Raw genomic sequence first — 13,992 nt, forward strand, 5'->3', positions numbered from 1 at the left:
AATCTACCCCTTCTTTCTTCTGACTCCCGTCATTGTCGACACTTCCCAAGCCTATCCTTATGAAATGAAAGGATACCCGCCTCTCCGCTGGTTCCTCCCCTCCAGTCTCATCTCCCACAACTGTCCATTCCTCCTTTCATTTTCAGTGTTGCTTCTAAAAAGCAAACCTGAACATGTTACTGAGGGGTTTAAAAATCTCTCAGTGATTCCTCAAAGGAAACAGGAGTCCTAACTAACCATAGGATACCAATACTTTATTGGTATCTGGTCCTTGCCTTCTTTTCTAGCCTCTCAGCTCCCTCATTACAAGACAAGATTTAAACCACTTGTTGCCAGCATAAAATGTTCTGGCAAACCTTTACGACTCTGCAAATGCCGTTTTCTGTCTGAAGCACCACTGTGCTCAGTGTGCCATCCATGCATCTTTCCCCAGCTGTCCCCCAGACCGAGTAGGTGGGCCATTACAGCACTCACAGCCTTGGAATCTAGCCGTGCATCTCCTCACCTACACACTGAGCTCCAGGAAGCCAGGGACAGGTGTGGCAGCCCTAGAACCTAGCACGATGTCTCAACAGCAGGACACAAATATTGGTGGAATAAAACAAAAGAGATGCTTAAATGAGTGATGGGCATTCCCCACTGCCTAACTAATTATTTATCATTTCACTTAGCTAGTTGCCACTCTGTAAGCCTCCACATGATACTGACTCATTACAGAATGAACAGTAGCAAAAAGCTAGATTTATTACGTTTTAAAATTCTACTTTTCCGAATTTCTCTGCTACCACTAAGTGGCACCAGAGACCTTCAGTAGACAACATTTTCACTCAAAAGCACCTCCAGATACCTCAGACCACATTCTGTGCTTTGCTAAGTATTGATTTCCCATAACATGAGACTGGGGCTTTTGCCTACATTTTTTCCCCCCAGTTTGTAGAAAGCAGAGCTGCATTTACTTTCTTAAGGCAAACTGTGTAAATATTTTCAATCCGAGTGGCACAAAACAACGTGATTCAGTAAGCTTTTATTTTAAAAAGGCATTTTTTAAATGAATTTAATTTTTGTTACATAGAAAATACATTTATGACAGGATGCTAAAACCTCTGTGTATATCTAAATATTACCACACAGAGAGAGTTAATGATCACATGAATTTATAAAGTCCGTTCAAACATTTAAAGACATTGCCCATATAGAAAAGATATTTTTCTTTTGCTATCCCAATTGAGGTCTGGTAAAGATTAGAATGTATTTTTACAACATCCTAAAGGCAAACTATAAAATGACTTACCTAAAAAAGCACTATATAAACTTATCTAAGACTACTACTTTAGATAATCCGTATTTACATAAATCAAAATATTCCTCTAAAAATTCAAAAAAATAGATAAATTATTTAGTGTGACTTTGGTGAATTTAAAATTAAAATTATTTTTTCTTTCTTGTGTTAGTAAGATATTATCCACTCAATTTTCATTTCTTAATATTTAGGGTTTCTCAAACACTATGTTCCTAAGTAATGCAGTCTATAGTATTTATCTATGTTGGTCCCCCATTACCAGATTTTTATGTTTCTATAATTCCTTCCAGTGGTTGTAATAAAATTAATATATTGAGTACCAGCTACTTGTCAGCCACGTCATGCCTGTAAGTGCTTTATATACTTTGTATCCTTTAATTATGCTCATAAAATCAAATGGGTCTATTTGGTTTCTAGATCAGCATCTCCAAATCAGAGGAGAAAATTAGTAGGTGATAGAAGCATGGTAGAAATACTAACTTGCTTAGGAAAATGGCTTCTGGCAAGGTAGAGACTGGGTCATAAACTAATGGGAGAAGCACTATAAACAAAACAAGCTTACTAGGAGTTCTACGAGATGCCCAAGCTGGGAGAATTTCCCTTTGTGGTGGCATATAAAAGCCAAGGAAATGAGAGAAGGATTTTCATCTGGGATAAAGTTGGCTTACCCTGTCAGTCTAAAATCATCACTGGGTAGAAATGGCTCCAAACATTCTGTCTTACTCTACTAAGGTCAGACTCCTGGGGGAATGGAAGGGACTGATGGTCTTTGGGAAACATGCAGCAATTAAAAAATCGTAACAGCTAACAGATTGAGGCATTACTTTTGGATGGGCACTATGCTACGTGCTAATGTGGGTTATCTAACACAGTCATGATGAGTGATCTGAAGCAGTGGGATATCAGCCATTTAACAAGCATGCTATTGTCCAATCAACAATTACTGAGCATTGACTAACATCCAGAGCTATTGTAGGACAAGGATCTAACCTTGCTTTCACAGAGCTTTCCTTCTAGTAGCTACTGCTTTTCAGGCACCAGGTTTTCGATATTAAGAATCCCTGCCCTCATGAAATGTGGATTTTATGATGGCAATATTATCCTCACTTTATTCATAAGGGAAAGAGAACTAGAGGAATCATGTCTTTGCCGAAGGTCACACAGTGGAGCTAAGATTCAAATGCAACCTCTCCAATCGTCAGTCCCCCACTTTTGTCCAGTATCAGACACTGCCGTCTAAATGGATGTGCCTTTTCCCACAAGCACTGTCCAGAGATTGAACGTCTTACACATAGACAGACTCTTCTTTTAAAACACATGTAGATGCTATCATAATTAATTTAATAATGATTGTAGGTTTTGTTGTATTTTTTCAAGAGATAACAAAAGTCTAACTACAACCATAAAGAAAATATGACATTTTTGTAAGTTTAAAAAACTGAAAAACACTGAATTTTTCTTTTAAACACATAGCATGCAATTTATCATCTTCACTATTTTCAGGTGTATAGTCCTAAAAATAGTAGTGGTAAACACTGATCTAATTCTTAATTCAGTAATTCAAGTAAATGTTCTGCAAGATGCCCATAAATTTTCAAATTATGAATGAGAACTATTTGTAAGGGAGGAAGGGGTGAGAAAACCTTTTCTTTACTTACATCATTCTTTTTAAATATTAGCAACTCTATGCTTCCTGGTAAACCTACCTGTTCCAGAAACTCTGCATTGAAAGTGGGCTGGCCGTCCCTCAGAAGTGACAGCATCCTGAAGTGGGCTGACAATAGCAGGAGGGTAAACTGGCATTTCCTGATCAGGAGACACAACTTCCGGAACTAAAGAAAGGGACCACAAGACTCGTCAGGACTAAGTCACCCTACAGACCTCCCGGAATGAAGCACGCCAATTTCTCTTAATTTATCTGGCCATGGAGCCCTCTCACAGTTTGCAAGTTGTATAGCAATCTACTTTTAGGACCCCAAAGCTGTATTTTTTAAAATTTACTGGGAGAATGCAAAAACGAGTTTCTTAGGTTTCAGTTTAAGCTGAGAAGTAGCAAGACATTTCTACCTTCCACAGAGAGTGATGCTGAGGTGGTGGCAACTCCGTAGTCATTCCTGGCTTCACAGGTGTAGACGGCAGCGTCCTCTGGGAAGGCTTCAATGAGCAAAAGTGTATATTCTTGCCCATCGTGAAGGAATTTGCACTTGAAACCAGTGGAAAGCAGCTGCTCTTCCTTATACCAGGAAATTTTGGGCTGCGGTCTGCCGGATATCACAGCACAGAAGCGGGCAGGCTTGCCAGACTGCACGGTTATAGGCTGGAGTTCCTGCAGAATCTGGGGTGGCTCTGGGGCTGGAAAGAAAAGCAGACAGACAGCCCATGAAAACACGGGAAAGCACGGGAAAATCCACATTAGTTTACTGCCACGTGGTTATGTACCCTGAAACAAGTTTGGAATTGCGGTATCTTTAATTGTCTCAAAATGTCAGAATATTCTTCATGCTAAGAAGGAAAAAAAAAAAGGAGTTCTGTCCATAAGTAGAGGGAATAGCTTTAGAAAAATACTTTTGATATTTGGGAGGTAGGTAGGTGCTGCAAGTGCTGAGTTTCTCAACATAATATGATCACTCCTTTCCTGGCTAGGGTCTGGATTGAGGGGGAGGAGCAGTGGACAGTCCCCTAAAGAATACTGGAACACGTCCACTCGCTACCCACTTTTAACAGTCATTGGGCAAATCCCACGGAGAGCTAGCTTATCCCATTCAGGTCTGTTTTGCAAGTATTTGTGTATGCGTCATAGTCATTTTTTAAGATACTGGTGCCAATGAAGTGCAGTCTTTATAAGTGAATGAATGTCATTTTAGATCTAAAGGCAATAGGTAATTTTTTAAAAAATCAGCTTTCCTGTTGGGCTAATCAGAACATATTCTTGGTGTCATGATGACTGAGGGAAACAGAGGTTCATGAGCCAAGAAATGACTTCTGTGAGGCTGGTTTCTGACACGGTCCTGTGGGAAGACCTTTATTACCCTGTGCTCAGATTCTCTACCACTAATACACTAACAGAACCATGACCATTTGGTCGTCCAGGGCCCGAGGGAATGTTGGCAGTATGGTTCATTTTTATGAAACTTGCGATTTCTCTTAGTGTTCCTTCAACTGTCTCAGGAGTATTTGTTCAGACAGATAGGACTCATGGTCAGGACAGGAACGGAGGTTGCATTTTCTCTGTGTATGGAGGCTAGCCTCAGAACTAGACCCTCCTCATCCAGCTCAAAGTTTCCTCCTAAGAAAAGTCGGTGGTTTAATGGTGCTCCTCTGATTTGGCAGCGTGTGAACTTCCCCTCTAAAGCCAGAGCCCCTGGAACTCCCCTGTGGCTCTCTAGATTCTCCCCGGCCTGCCCTACTAGAGGTGGAAATACCCCACTGCTGGGTAGTGCTGCAAGTGTTCAAGCAGTCAGGGCCAAGGGCAGAGAACCAGAACACGGATTGCTCTACCACGAGACCCACTCAGGGTCTAGAATAACTGACACGCAGAGCAGGTTTGACAGTGTTCACTGACCGAACTAGAATCTAGCCATTAGGTGCTTTCTAGAAATGAAATTTCAGTCCTTTTTAAAGCTGCCATCCCTTTCCCACAGGCATAACATGAAAAACCATGTAGCCCCAAACATACGAGCACCATGGGTTCTTGAGATATTGCCCAGGAACTACCAGAAGTTTAGTAACTTGAAGTAGGGTGACCACTACAGATGGATGAACAGACATATTAAAATCTCTACCTACCATTGACATAGAGAGTAACGGAACTCCTGTTCCTTCCTGCTACGAAGGTGTATTCACCGGCATCACTGTGCCTGGTCTCAGAGATAAACATCCGGTGGATTCTTCTCTCCACCACATACTGGTGTCGTTCCTGAACTTGGAAATTGATTTCGATGCCATCTTTATACCAGTGGGCATCAACGTCATCTTCATTGACCTCAAACTCAACAACAGCACGCTGTTTCTCAATAACCTTTGGATGGAGCAACAGAGAAAGAACACTGAAGCCCTGGTTTCCCTGTGGTTTTAACCTGTTTCTAAACCAGCTCATTTGAAGAGCATGCCAAGCCCACACATGATGATATAGGAAGTTGACTTGTTACAGCACCCTCTCAATTTTCCCTCCCTGTCCTTGGACAAATGGAGCCCACACTTCTTTTGCAGAGAATTGCACTTATGCCTTCACAGAGACAATGATTTCATCCTTAAATTTTCGCTTCCTAGTTTATAATAACAGAAATAATGACACTTTACATCCGAGGGCTATTATCACTGACAAAGCCCTTTTAAGTTACTACTCAATTGGATTTCATATGATGTAAACAATAATCTTGTGACTTAGGCAGGAACTATTATCCTCATTTTTTAAAGTGAGGAAATAGAGGCTCAGAATTGGACAGCAGATGAGGATGGACATGTCTAGGTCATCTGAGTCTTCACTGAAGGCTTTTTCACTATGGACTAAGGCCTGTGATGCCTGGCTCTTAGTGGATGAGCAGTATCATAAATGTGAACTCAAGTACTGCTTCTTTTCACATATTACCCACATTATACCATGTCGGAAGACTGGCACCCCTGAGGACAAGCTCTACACGTGCAGTCGAGAGCGAAGGTGTTTTCTCAGCATCCCTGCTAGGAATCCAGCTTTGCTCAGAGGGTGTGTTCCCAGCCAAGTCCCTAAACAGCTGCCTTTCCCACAGTAGAAGGCTTCTAGAAAAAGCCACCTTGTTCTGAAGTCCCTAAATTCTAGTTGCTGTGCAAACACCACAATTTAAATTTCAGTTCTTTTCGAGTTGGGGCTGCTTGGCAAGTGGCCACTTATTAGACAGTGAAGTTTCTGCAGCTGCTTTCATTAAAGTGTTTGGACAGCTGTGAAGGACACACTTATCCCCTAAGTGAGAGGAAACTGTGACTAAGTTGATATCAGTATAAGAGCGTTAAGCCAGTAGGGATAAGCTGATTTCATTTTTTTTTAGAAGACAGTGGTTGGAAAATTTTAAAGTCAAAAAGTTTGACAAAATGATAGATTAGGTGCTATTGATGATACCTCTAAACACTCAGCACATGGACAATTACCTGAACCTCCCTTTTAATGCTTCGGATGCGAACATCTCTGCCCTCGACAAAGAGGTTGGCACTGGACATGTTGCCCCCAGCCACCACTGTGTACTTCCCAGCGTCGGACATCCGCGTGGATGGGATCAGCAGGCGGTGGACATACTTCTCCTTCTGTATCTTTATTCTGTGGAGGAAATGGAAATTGGGCTTTAATGTATGATGACTCAAAGAAACTGGGAATCACTGGGGTGGCAAAACACACCAACGGACCTGTCCACTAGAGGCAGCTCCTGGCCATCTTTCATCCACTGCACGGCGATGTCAGGCTCAGAAACTTCACATTCAAACATGGCTCGCTTCTTCTCAAGAACCTTAATGTCCTTAATGTGTTTCCTAAATTCTATATGACGAGCTGGAGAATAGCATGTAAAAGAATTAACCTAACAGCTTTGCCAAGATATGATTACATACTATACAGTTCACTCACTGAAAGCATACAACGTCAGGGGCTTTCAGTATATTTAGAATTGTACAGCCATCACCATAATCAATTTCAAGGCATTCTCATTACCCCCCAAAGAAACCACTTATCCCTTAGCCATAACCTTCTAGACCCTATCCACTGTTCTTCCCGGAAACTTAGGCACAAATCTATGCCTCTATTGATTTGTGCATTCTGAACTTTTCCTGTAACTGGATTCATATAACATGTGGTTCTTTCTGACTAGCTTCTTTCACTTGGTATAAGGTTAAGCTTCATCCATGTTGTAATACTTATCAGTACGTCCTTATTATTACTAAGTAATATTTCATTGCATAGATATACTTTATTCATTCATTAGCTGAGGCACTAACATTTTATGTAGTGTGTTTGACATTTCTTTTTATGGATATGACATTTATGAAACCATACCTTCCACATAAAGAGTGGCTGTTGAGGTAGCTTTTCCAGCCACAAAGGTGTACTCAGCGGCATCCCCAAAGTGGACATTCCTGATGTTCAGTGAGTGGGTGAGCTTTTTGGTTCTCATCTGGCACCTGTCAGTTGATTTGATTTCCACACCATTCTTTAACCATTTGTAAGAGATGCCTTCGTAGTTCACTGTCACTTCAAAGGTAATGGTGTCTTTTTCTTCAGCATTGATGTCCTTCAGCATGGATGTGATCATGATTGCTGCAAAAGGGCAAGCAAATATACCCAAGGGGATTTCGTGTCAGTATGACATGGGTTATATAACAGGCACAGAGCAAACCCTTGGAATGTCTTTAATACATCTGTTTAAGGGATCACAGTTCAGAGAGGTACTGCTCTACAGGATTATGCCAAGTGACGGGGAACAGAAAAAGCAAGTGACAGACATCGGAGCATCTTTATAGACAGTCTTTGAATGCTATTCTAATCAAAACTTTTATCCAGATACCTAACTCAGTGTGAACACAGCAGATGAGGAAGAAAACGTGTAGGCTATGGGGTGATGGGTCTACTGGGTATTCTGCATACATATGTATTTACTTACGGGTCACTTTGAGGGTGGCGCTGACTTGGTCATTGCCACAGACAAACGTGTATTCTGCTGAGTCCTCCGTGCTGGTGTTCATGATGACTAGCTGGTGGAGTTTTCCCTGCACCACAATCTTGAACTTTTCACTCATCTCAATCTCCACGCCATTCTTCAGCCACATGGAAGGTACATTGAAGTGGGAGACCTCACACTCAAAGGAGGCAGTTTTGGTCTCGGGCACCTCGATGTTTTTCATGGTTTTTGTAATATGTAATGCTTGGGAAAAATCAGAGAGCACTCTGGTTTATATATACATACATACATATATATATATATATATATATTTTTTTTTTTTTTTTTAAGATGAAGCAAACACATAAGACCACCTAGCAATGCCGCCAGGGCTGTGTCATACTTACTCTCCACGAATAGTTTGGCTTTGCATTCCAGTTGGCCCACCACAGCTGTGTATTCCCCAGCATCCGAGGGGGAAATATGCTGCAACATCAGTTTGTGGACCTTCCTTTCTGAGACCAGCCTGTGTTTGTCACTCGGCTTAATCTCCACATTCTTGTGGAACCATTTTACGGGCACTGTGTCATGGGAGACGCTAACTTCAAAGGAAACGGTGGCATTTTCCAAGGCAGTCACGTCCTTTGGCTTCTTAATGATCTTGACGGCTGACGGGGAAAGATGAAGCCATTTAGTGATATGCTTCACTTCATGGTAACCATGAGGTGGCGACTTGTAAAGTGCTTCTAAGTCAACTTACTCTCAACGTGCAGTCTGGCGCTGGCTCCCAGCTTTCCAAGCTTGAAGCCATAAACAGATTCGTCCACCACGGCACAGTTTTTAATTCTCAGAGAGTAAACTGTTCCTTTGACTGAGATAGTGTACTTGTCATTGGATTCCAGCACAACCCCGTTTCTGATCCACTGGACACCTTTTACGTTAGGGTGTGTGAGCTCCACCGTGAAAACAGCATCCTGTGTCTCTGTCACCGTGAGGTTCTTCAGAGTCTTCTTAATTTTGACAGCTGAGGACAAATTTATGATTGGTTTAGGAAATAAAGATGATACCATCAAGTAAGAGAATTCCTGAATAAGACTGTTACCTGGCCATCTTGCAAATAAATGGTTATCAACAATTTTTGTAGTTAAGCAGCATCTCTAGAGTTTTTAAAAGACACTTTGTGATTACTCTGGAAAACCTAGGGCCCAGTTTGAAAAGTACATTGTACAATGATTTTGCTATACTTGAATGAGATGAAGTTTGTTTAGCTGTATACTGGGCTTCCCTGGTGGCTTGATGGTAAAGAGTCTGCCTGCAGTGTGGGAAACCTGGGTTCAATCCCTGGGTCAGGAATGTCCCCTGAATAAGGAAATGGTAACCCACTCCAGTATTCCTGCTTGGAAAATTCCATGCACAGAGAAGCCTGGCAGGCTACAGTCCATGGGGTCACAAAGAGTAGGACATGACTGAGCAACTTCACTTAGCTGTATACCAGTAGCTTAATCAACAGACTGGAGAAGGATGAAAGAAGACTAGAGAATAACAGCATCTAATTTGCTGTTTCACAGAGTTGGAACCTAAGACATGGCTTCTTCACATAAACTCAGAAGCAATTTTGCACCTGTGGTATATGGCTCAGAAAGTTCAAGAGTCTATAATGATTTTATGAAATGAGGATTTATGGCACCCAAAATGATTAAACTGTTTGACTTTTAGAATAACTGTCAAAAATACAATATGATTTGAAATGGATCACTCTGTTATTATATCACTGACCTTCAACTTTGAGTTTGGCAGATGTTTTGGAAGTGGCCACCTTGTAGGTGTATTCTCCAATATCATCTAGTTTGGTGGCAGCAATGATAAGTCTCCTTTTGCGGCCATCAGACTCACTTCTGATGGTTTTACTCAGCGGTAGGTGTTTGCCATCCTTCAACCATTCCCCTTCAGAGTCTGGGTTGGCAACTTCACACTCAAACACAGCTTCCTGGGACTCTGCTACAGTCTGATCTGTGAGTGGCTTAGAGATGGCGCCCCCTTTGGAACAAGAGAAATGTAAGTGTGAGTCTTTAAAAAACATTTTAACAGTAAAGAGATCTTTGCACAATTAAATAACAAGTTTTAAAACATAATTTTGCACATCATGAAAATTTCTAATAAAATTATTTTTACCCACACTGAGAAGATATCATAGAAACCTCTCATTCTAAGTAAGTATGTAGTCTAGGTATGTACCCAGGGAAACTACTAGAATCAGGAAGGGTTTGCAAATGGAAAAGCAGCTGTTAACTTATACAGAATTCTGAGAACTCCAATGTGAAGCACACTTCATGGATGGCCTGTAGCCCAGTTTATTCTTCAAAAGCATTCTGTTTAGTCTCTTAAGGACGATTTCCTTAAAATACGCCTAATATTTGACTGGAAAAAAAAAATCTGCTCAACAAAATTATAGTCATCAACGTCTCTAGCAGATTGGGAACACCCATATACTGAAAGTCACTGTCATCTCTTCCATGAAGCTCCATTGTCTCCAATGCCATCAGCTACTGGCAGAAATAATTACTCCTTCAGCAAGTTAGTTGCTAATGTATCTGTCCCTCTCTGAATTGTGAATTCCTCAAAAGAAATATCATGCCTTCTTCATTTCTGTATCCTGAGTTCCTAGCAGCATCTGGCCTGTGGCAGTTACTTTAAAAATGTTGGGTAAGATCACATATAGGCTCAGAGTTTTTTCTTGTTTTCACACATTTAAAAACATGTAATTTATATTAAATGTATCAAAGTGCAGAATCTGAAATTTTGTTTCAGACGTTTTCATGGTCAAATCTCTGAGGAAATCATATAAGGTGATGAAGTATAAACCACAAAATTTTTATACCAAAGAAGACACACTATTCCCATTTGACTTGCTTACATACCAGATGCCATGGACTGTATAATTTAATTTCAATGTCATATTCCAACTTCTCAAAACATAAACTGTAACGCACCAAATTAATGATGACTTCTAGTTTTTTCTTGACAATTGGTTTAGACTTTTGATTCCTTATTTTAAACATAGTGACTTCTGCTGAGAATGGTTTACTTCATGTTATAGGAAAAAGACACATAGATACACCCACTGAGGTATATTTTTAAAATACTCATTGGGCCCAGAAATAGTGTGAAGGGAACAAAAATGAATGAAACAGGGCAATAAAAAAATGAATACATCTTTACAGTAAGAAAGTTTAAATAAAGTTTGATCCAACAAACAAAACATTTATTCATCAATCTATCATGTCAAATGTATTGGATTATATGAAGATGAGAAAGAAGCAACTCCAGACTTTGGAGGTATCTGCTCAAGTGTGGGAGGAAGAAATGGAGAATAAAATAAGTATATGAGTATGGGTCATGAAAGAAACACACACAGAGCAACACTGTGGTTGGAGGAGTAAGATCTACAAATGAGAAGATCAAGGAAGGTTGTACAGGGGAGACGGCATTTGAGTTATGACTTCCTGGAAGAATATTTCGAATTTAGGCTGATAGGAACAGTGTTGAAGGTATTACTGGTTGACAACCACACAAGCAGGAAACTGTGGGGAATAAGGAAGGAAATGGGTAATGATTTCTTAAGTTAAAACAACTGTTCCATTTAAGAACTTATAATTTATAAGTGTACTAACCTGCCACGGTAAGTTTTCCAGATGTCCTATTTTCTCCAGCATAAAATGTATATTCTCCTTCATCATCTTTCATCATATTTAGAACTGTCAACTTATATATTTTCCCATGAGCTTCAATTTTATATTTAGAACTGGGTTTGATTTCCTTGTCCTTAAAATTCCACAAGACATCAATTCCTGAGTGGGACAGTTCAACTTCCAAGACCACATTTTGGGTCTCTGTACAGGTAAGGTCACGAAGACCTCTGATAATTTTAATTTCTGGGTGAAAAATATAATCATCACTTGGTTACTATTACACTGGGAAAATAGAATGCTTAAGACACTATTAAGTGAGATGGAAGAATTCTTACTTTCGACAGAGAGATCACAGCTGGTTTCAACTCTGCCAACCACCAGCTTGTAAGGTCCTTCATCTGAAGCATGGGTCCGGTTAATCACAAGTCGCTGCTTCGTGCCTTTGACAATGGCGTGCACGCGATCATCAGGCTTGATTTGTTCATCATTTAAGTACCATTTAACAGAAGTCACATCAGGGACCGAGACCTTACATTCGAGCACAGCCTTGGTGCCCTCAAGCACATTAACATCTTTTAAAGGTGTTATCACATCGACACCTGCAAAACCACACACACACAAGATTTGTGAATACAAATTTTTGTTGGAAATTCATGCTCACTTGACAGCATAGATATAAGACCATGCAAGTCGCACTCACTGTAGACAGAGACGCGCCCATGGGTTGACAGTCCAAGGGAAGGAATGGTGAAGGAGTAATGGCCAGCGTCCTCCTTAGTCATGTCTTCAATAAGCAGCATGTGTGACTGCTTGTCTATCACAATGTGAACCCGGTCCCCTGGCTGCACTTCCTCGCCATCTTTCATCCAGACACCTTCCACATTCTCTAAGGAGACTTTAACTTCAAGCTGAACAATGTCACCCTCACAGACTTTTTGATCACTGAGTCCTTGTAGAATAGCGATGGGGCGGGCTGTGAAAATATGGGGAGAGAAAAGAACGTTATGACCATTCATTATCAATAAACCATAATGATGCTTGCTATAGGCTGAAAAGGAGGAGGAGGCTTACGTTTCATCTTTAGTTTACAGGTTGTCTTTTTCCCATCGACAACAAAGCTGTATTCTCCCTGGTCCTCTCTGGTCACATCCTTGACAGTGAGGTTCTGACGTCCGCGGCGAGATGTAATTGTGTACTTGCCATTGGATTTAAGCTCCACACCCTTATGATACCATTTGCCTTCTATATTTTCTGGGGTTATAATGCATTCTAACTCCCCTGAAAATGATTCTGGAACCTCTATGTCCTGAAGTTCTTTCACAAACTCAACAACTGCACCTGAATTATGAGATAAGGAGAAGTTAATTACTCTGGAGAGTTACGTATCTAGACTTAGATGAAAAATTAAATTCTCTGTAAATCTCTTATCTCCCCCATCCTATCAGGAATATTCTTAATATCTAACTTCTGGACTGAGAAATAAATTGTCAATGAAGTGAAGTGAAGTCGTTCAGTCGTGTCTGACTCTTTGCGACCCGTGGACTGTAGACCACCAAGCTCCTCCGTCCATGGGATTCTCCAGGCAAGAATACTGGAGTGGGTTGCCATTTCCTTCTCCAGGGGATCTTCCCGACCCAGGGATCAAACCCAGGTCTCCCACATTGCAGGGAGACACTTTAACCTCTGCGCCACCAAAAATTATTTTTAATAAAGCAAGGAATTATAATTCAAAAAATTTTTAAAAACAAGACATCAAAATAACCTCACTTTAAAAATATCCCAATCGTTAATATTCTTAATAAGTATTATACATTCATGATTCTTGGTATGAAGCTTATATTAATTCATAGGTAATGCAGATGAAACCACCCTTATGGCAGAAAGTGAAGAAGAAAGAGCCTCTTGATGAAAGTGAGAGAGGAGAGTGAAAAAGTTGGCTTAAAGATCAACATTCAGAAAACTAAGATCATGGCATCCAGTCCCATCACTTCCTGGGAAATAGATGGGGAAACAGTGGAAACAGTCAGACTTTATTTTTCTGGGCTCCAAAATCACTGCAGATGGTGACTGCAGCCATGAAATTAAAAGATGCTTACTCCTTGGAAGGAAAGTTATGACCAACCTAGACAGCATATTCAAAAGCAGAGACATTACTTTGCCAGCAAAGGTCCATCTAGTCAAGGCTATGGTTTTTCCAGTGGTCATGTATGAATGTGAGAGTTGGACTATAAAGAAAAGCTGAGTGCCGAAGAATTGATGCTTTTGAACTGTAGTGCTGGAGAAGACTCTTGAGAGTCCCTTGGACTGCAAGGAGATCCAACCAGTCCATCCTAAAGGAGATCAGTCCTGGTTGTTCATTGGAAGGACTGAGGTTGAAGCTGAAACT

At 40.7% G+C, this 13,992-nt stretch overlaps 1 protein-coding gene across 4 annotated transcripts in view; it reads right to left on the minus strand.

Moving 5' to 3' along the window:
* TTN (titin) overlaps positions 1-13,992 on the minus strand; it is a 274,747-nt gene that overhangs the window by 226,705 nt on the left and 34,050 nt on the right. For all 4 annotated transcript variants that reach the window (XM_040227721.1, XM_040227720.1, XM_040227719.1 and 1 more), the window contains 14 exons: positions 12,678-12,944; positions 12,307-12,579; positions 11,942-12,205; positions 11,589-11,849; positions 9,694-9,954; positions 8,678-8,941; positions 8,325-8,585; positions 7,921-8,181; positions 7,317-7,577; positions 6,674-6,815; positions 6,422-6,587; positions 5,087-5,318; positions 3,368-3,652; positions 3,007-3,132 (listed from right to left, as the gene is read on the minus strand). In XM_040227721.1, the coding sequence (XP_040083655.1) occupies positions 3,007-3,132; positions 3,368-3,652; positions 5,087-5,318; positions 6,422-6,587; positions 6,674-6,815; positions 7,317-7,577; positions 7,921-8,181; positions 8,325-8,585; positions 8,678-8,941; positions 9,694-9,954; positions 11,589-11,849; positions 11,942-12,205; positions 12,307-12,579; positions 12,678-12,944 (3,324 nt within the window). The remainder of the gene's footprint in view (positions 1-3,006; positions 3,133-3,367; positions 3,653-5,086; positions 5,319-6,421; positions 6,588-6,673; positions 6,816-7,316; positions 7,578-7,920; positions 8,182-8,324; positions 8,586-8,677; positions 8,942-9,693; positions 9,955-11,588; positions 11,850-11,941; positions 12,206-12,306; positions 12,580-12,677; positions 12,945-13,992) is intronic.

Source organism: Oryx dammah, unplaced genomic scaffold (assembly GCF_014754425.2).
Source record: "Oryx dammah isolate SB20612 unplaced genomic scaffold, SCBI_Odam_1.1 HiC_scaffold_27, whole genome shotgun sequence".
In the NCBI taxonomy this organism is placed as follows: Eukaryota; Metazoa; Chordata; class Mammalia; order Artiodactyla; family Bovidae; genus Oryx; species Oryx dammah.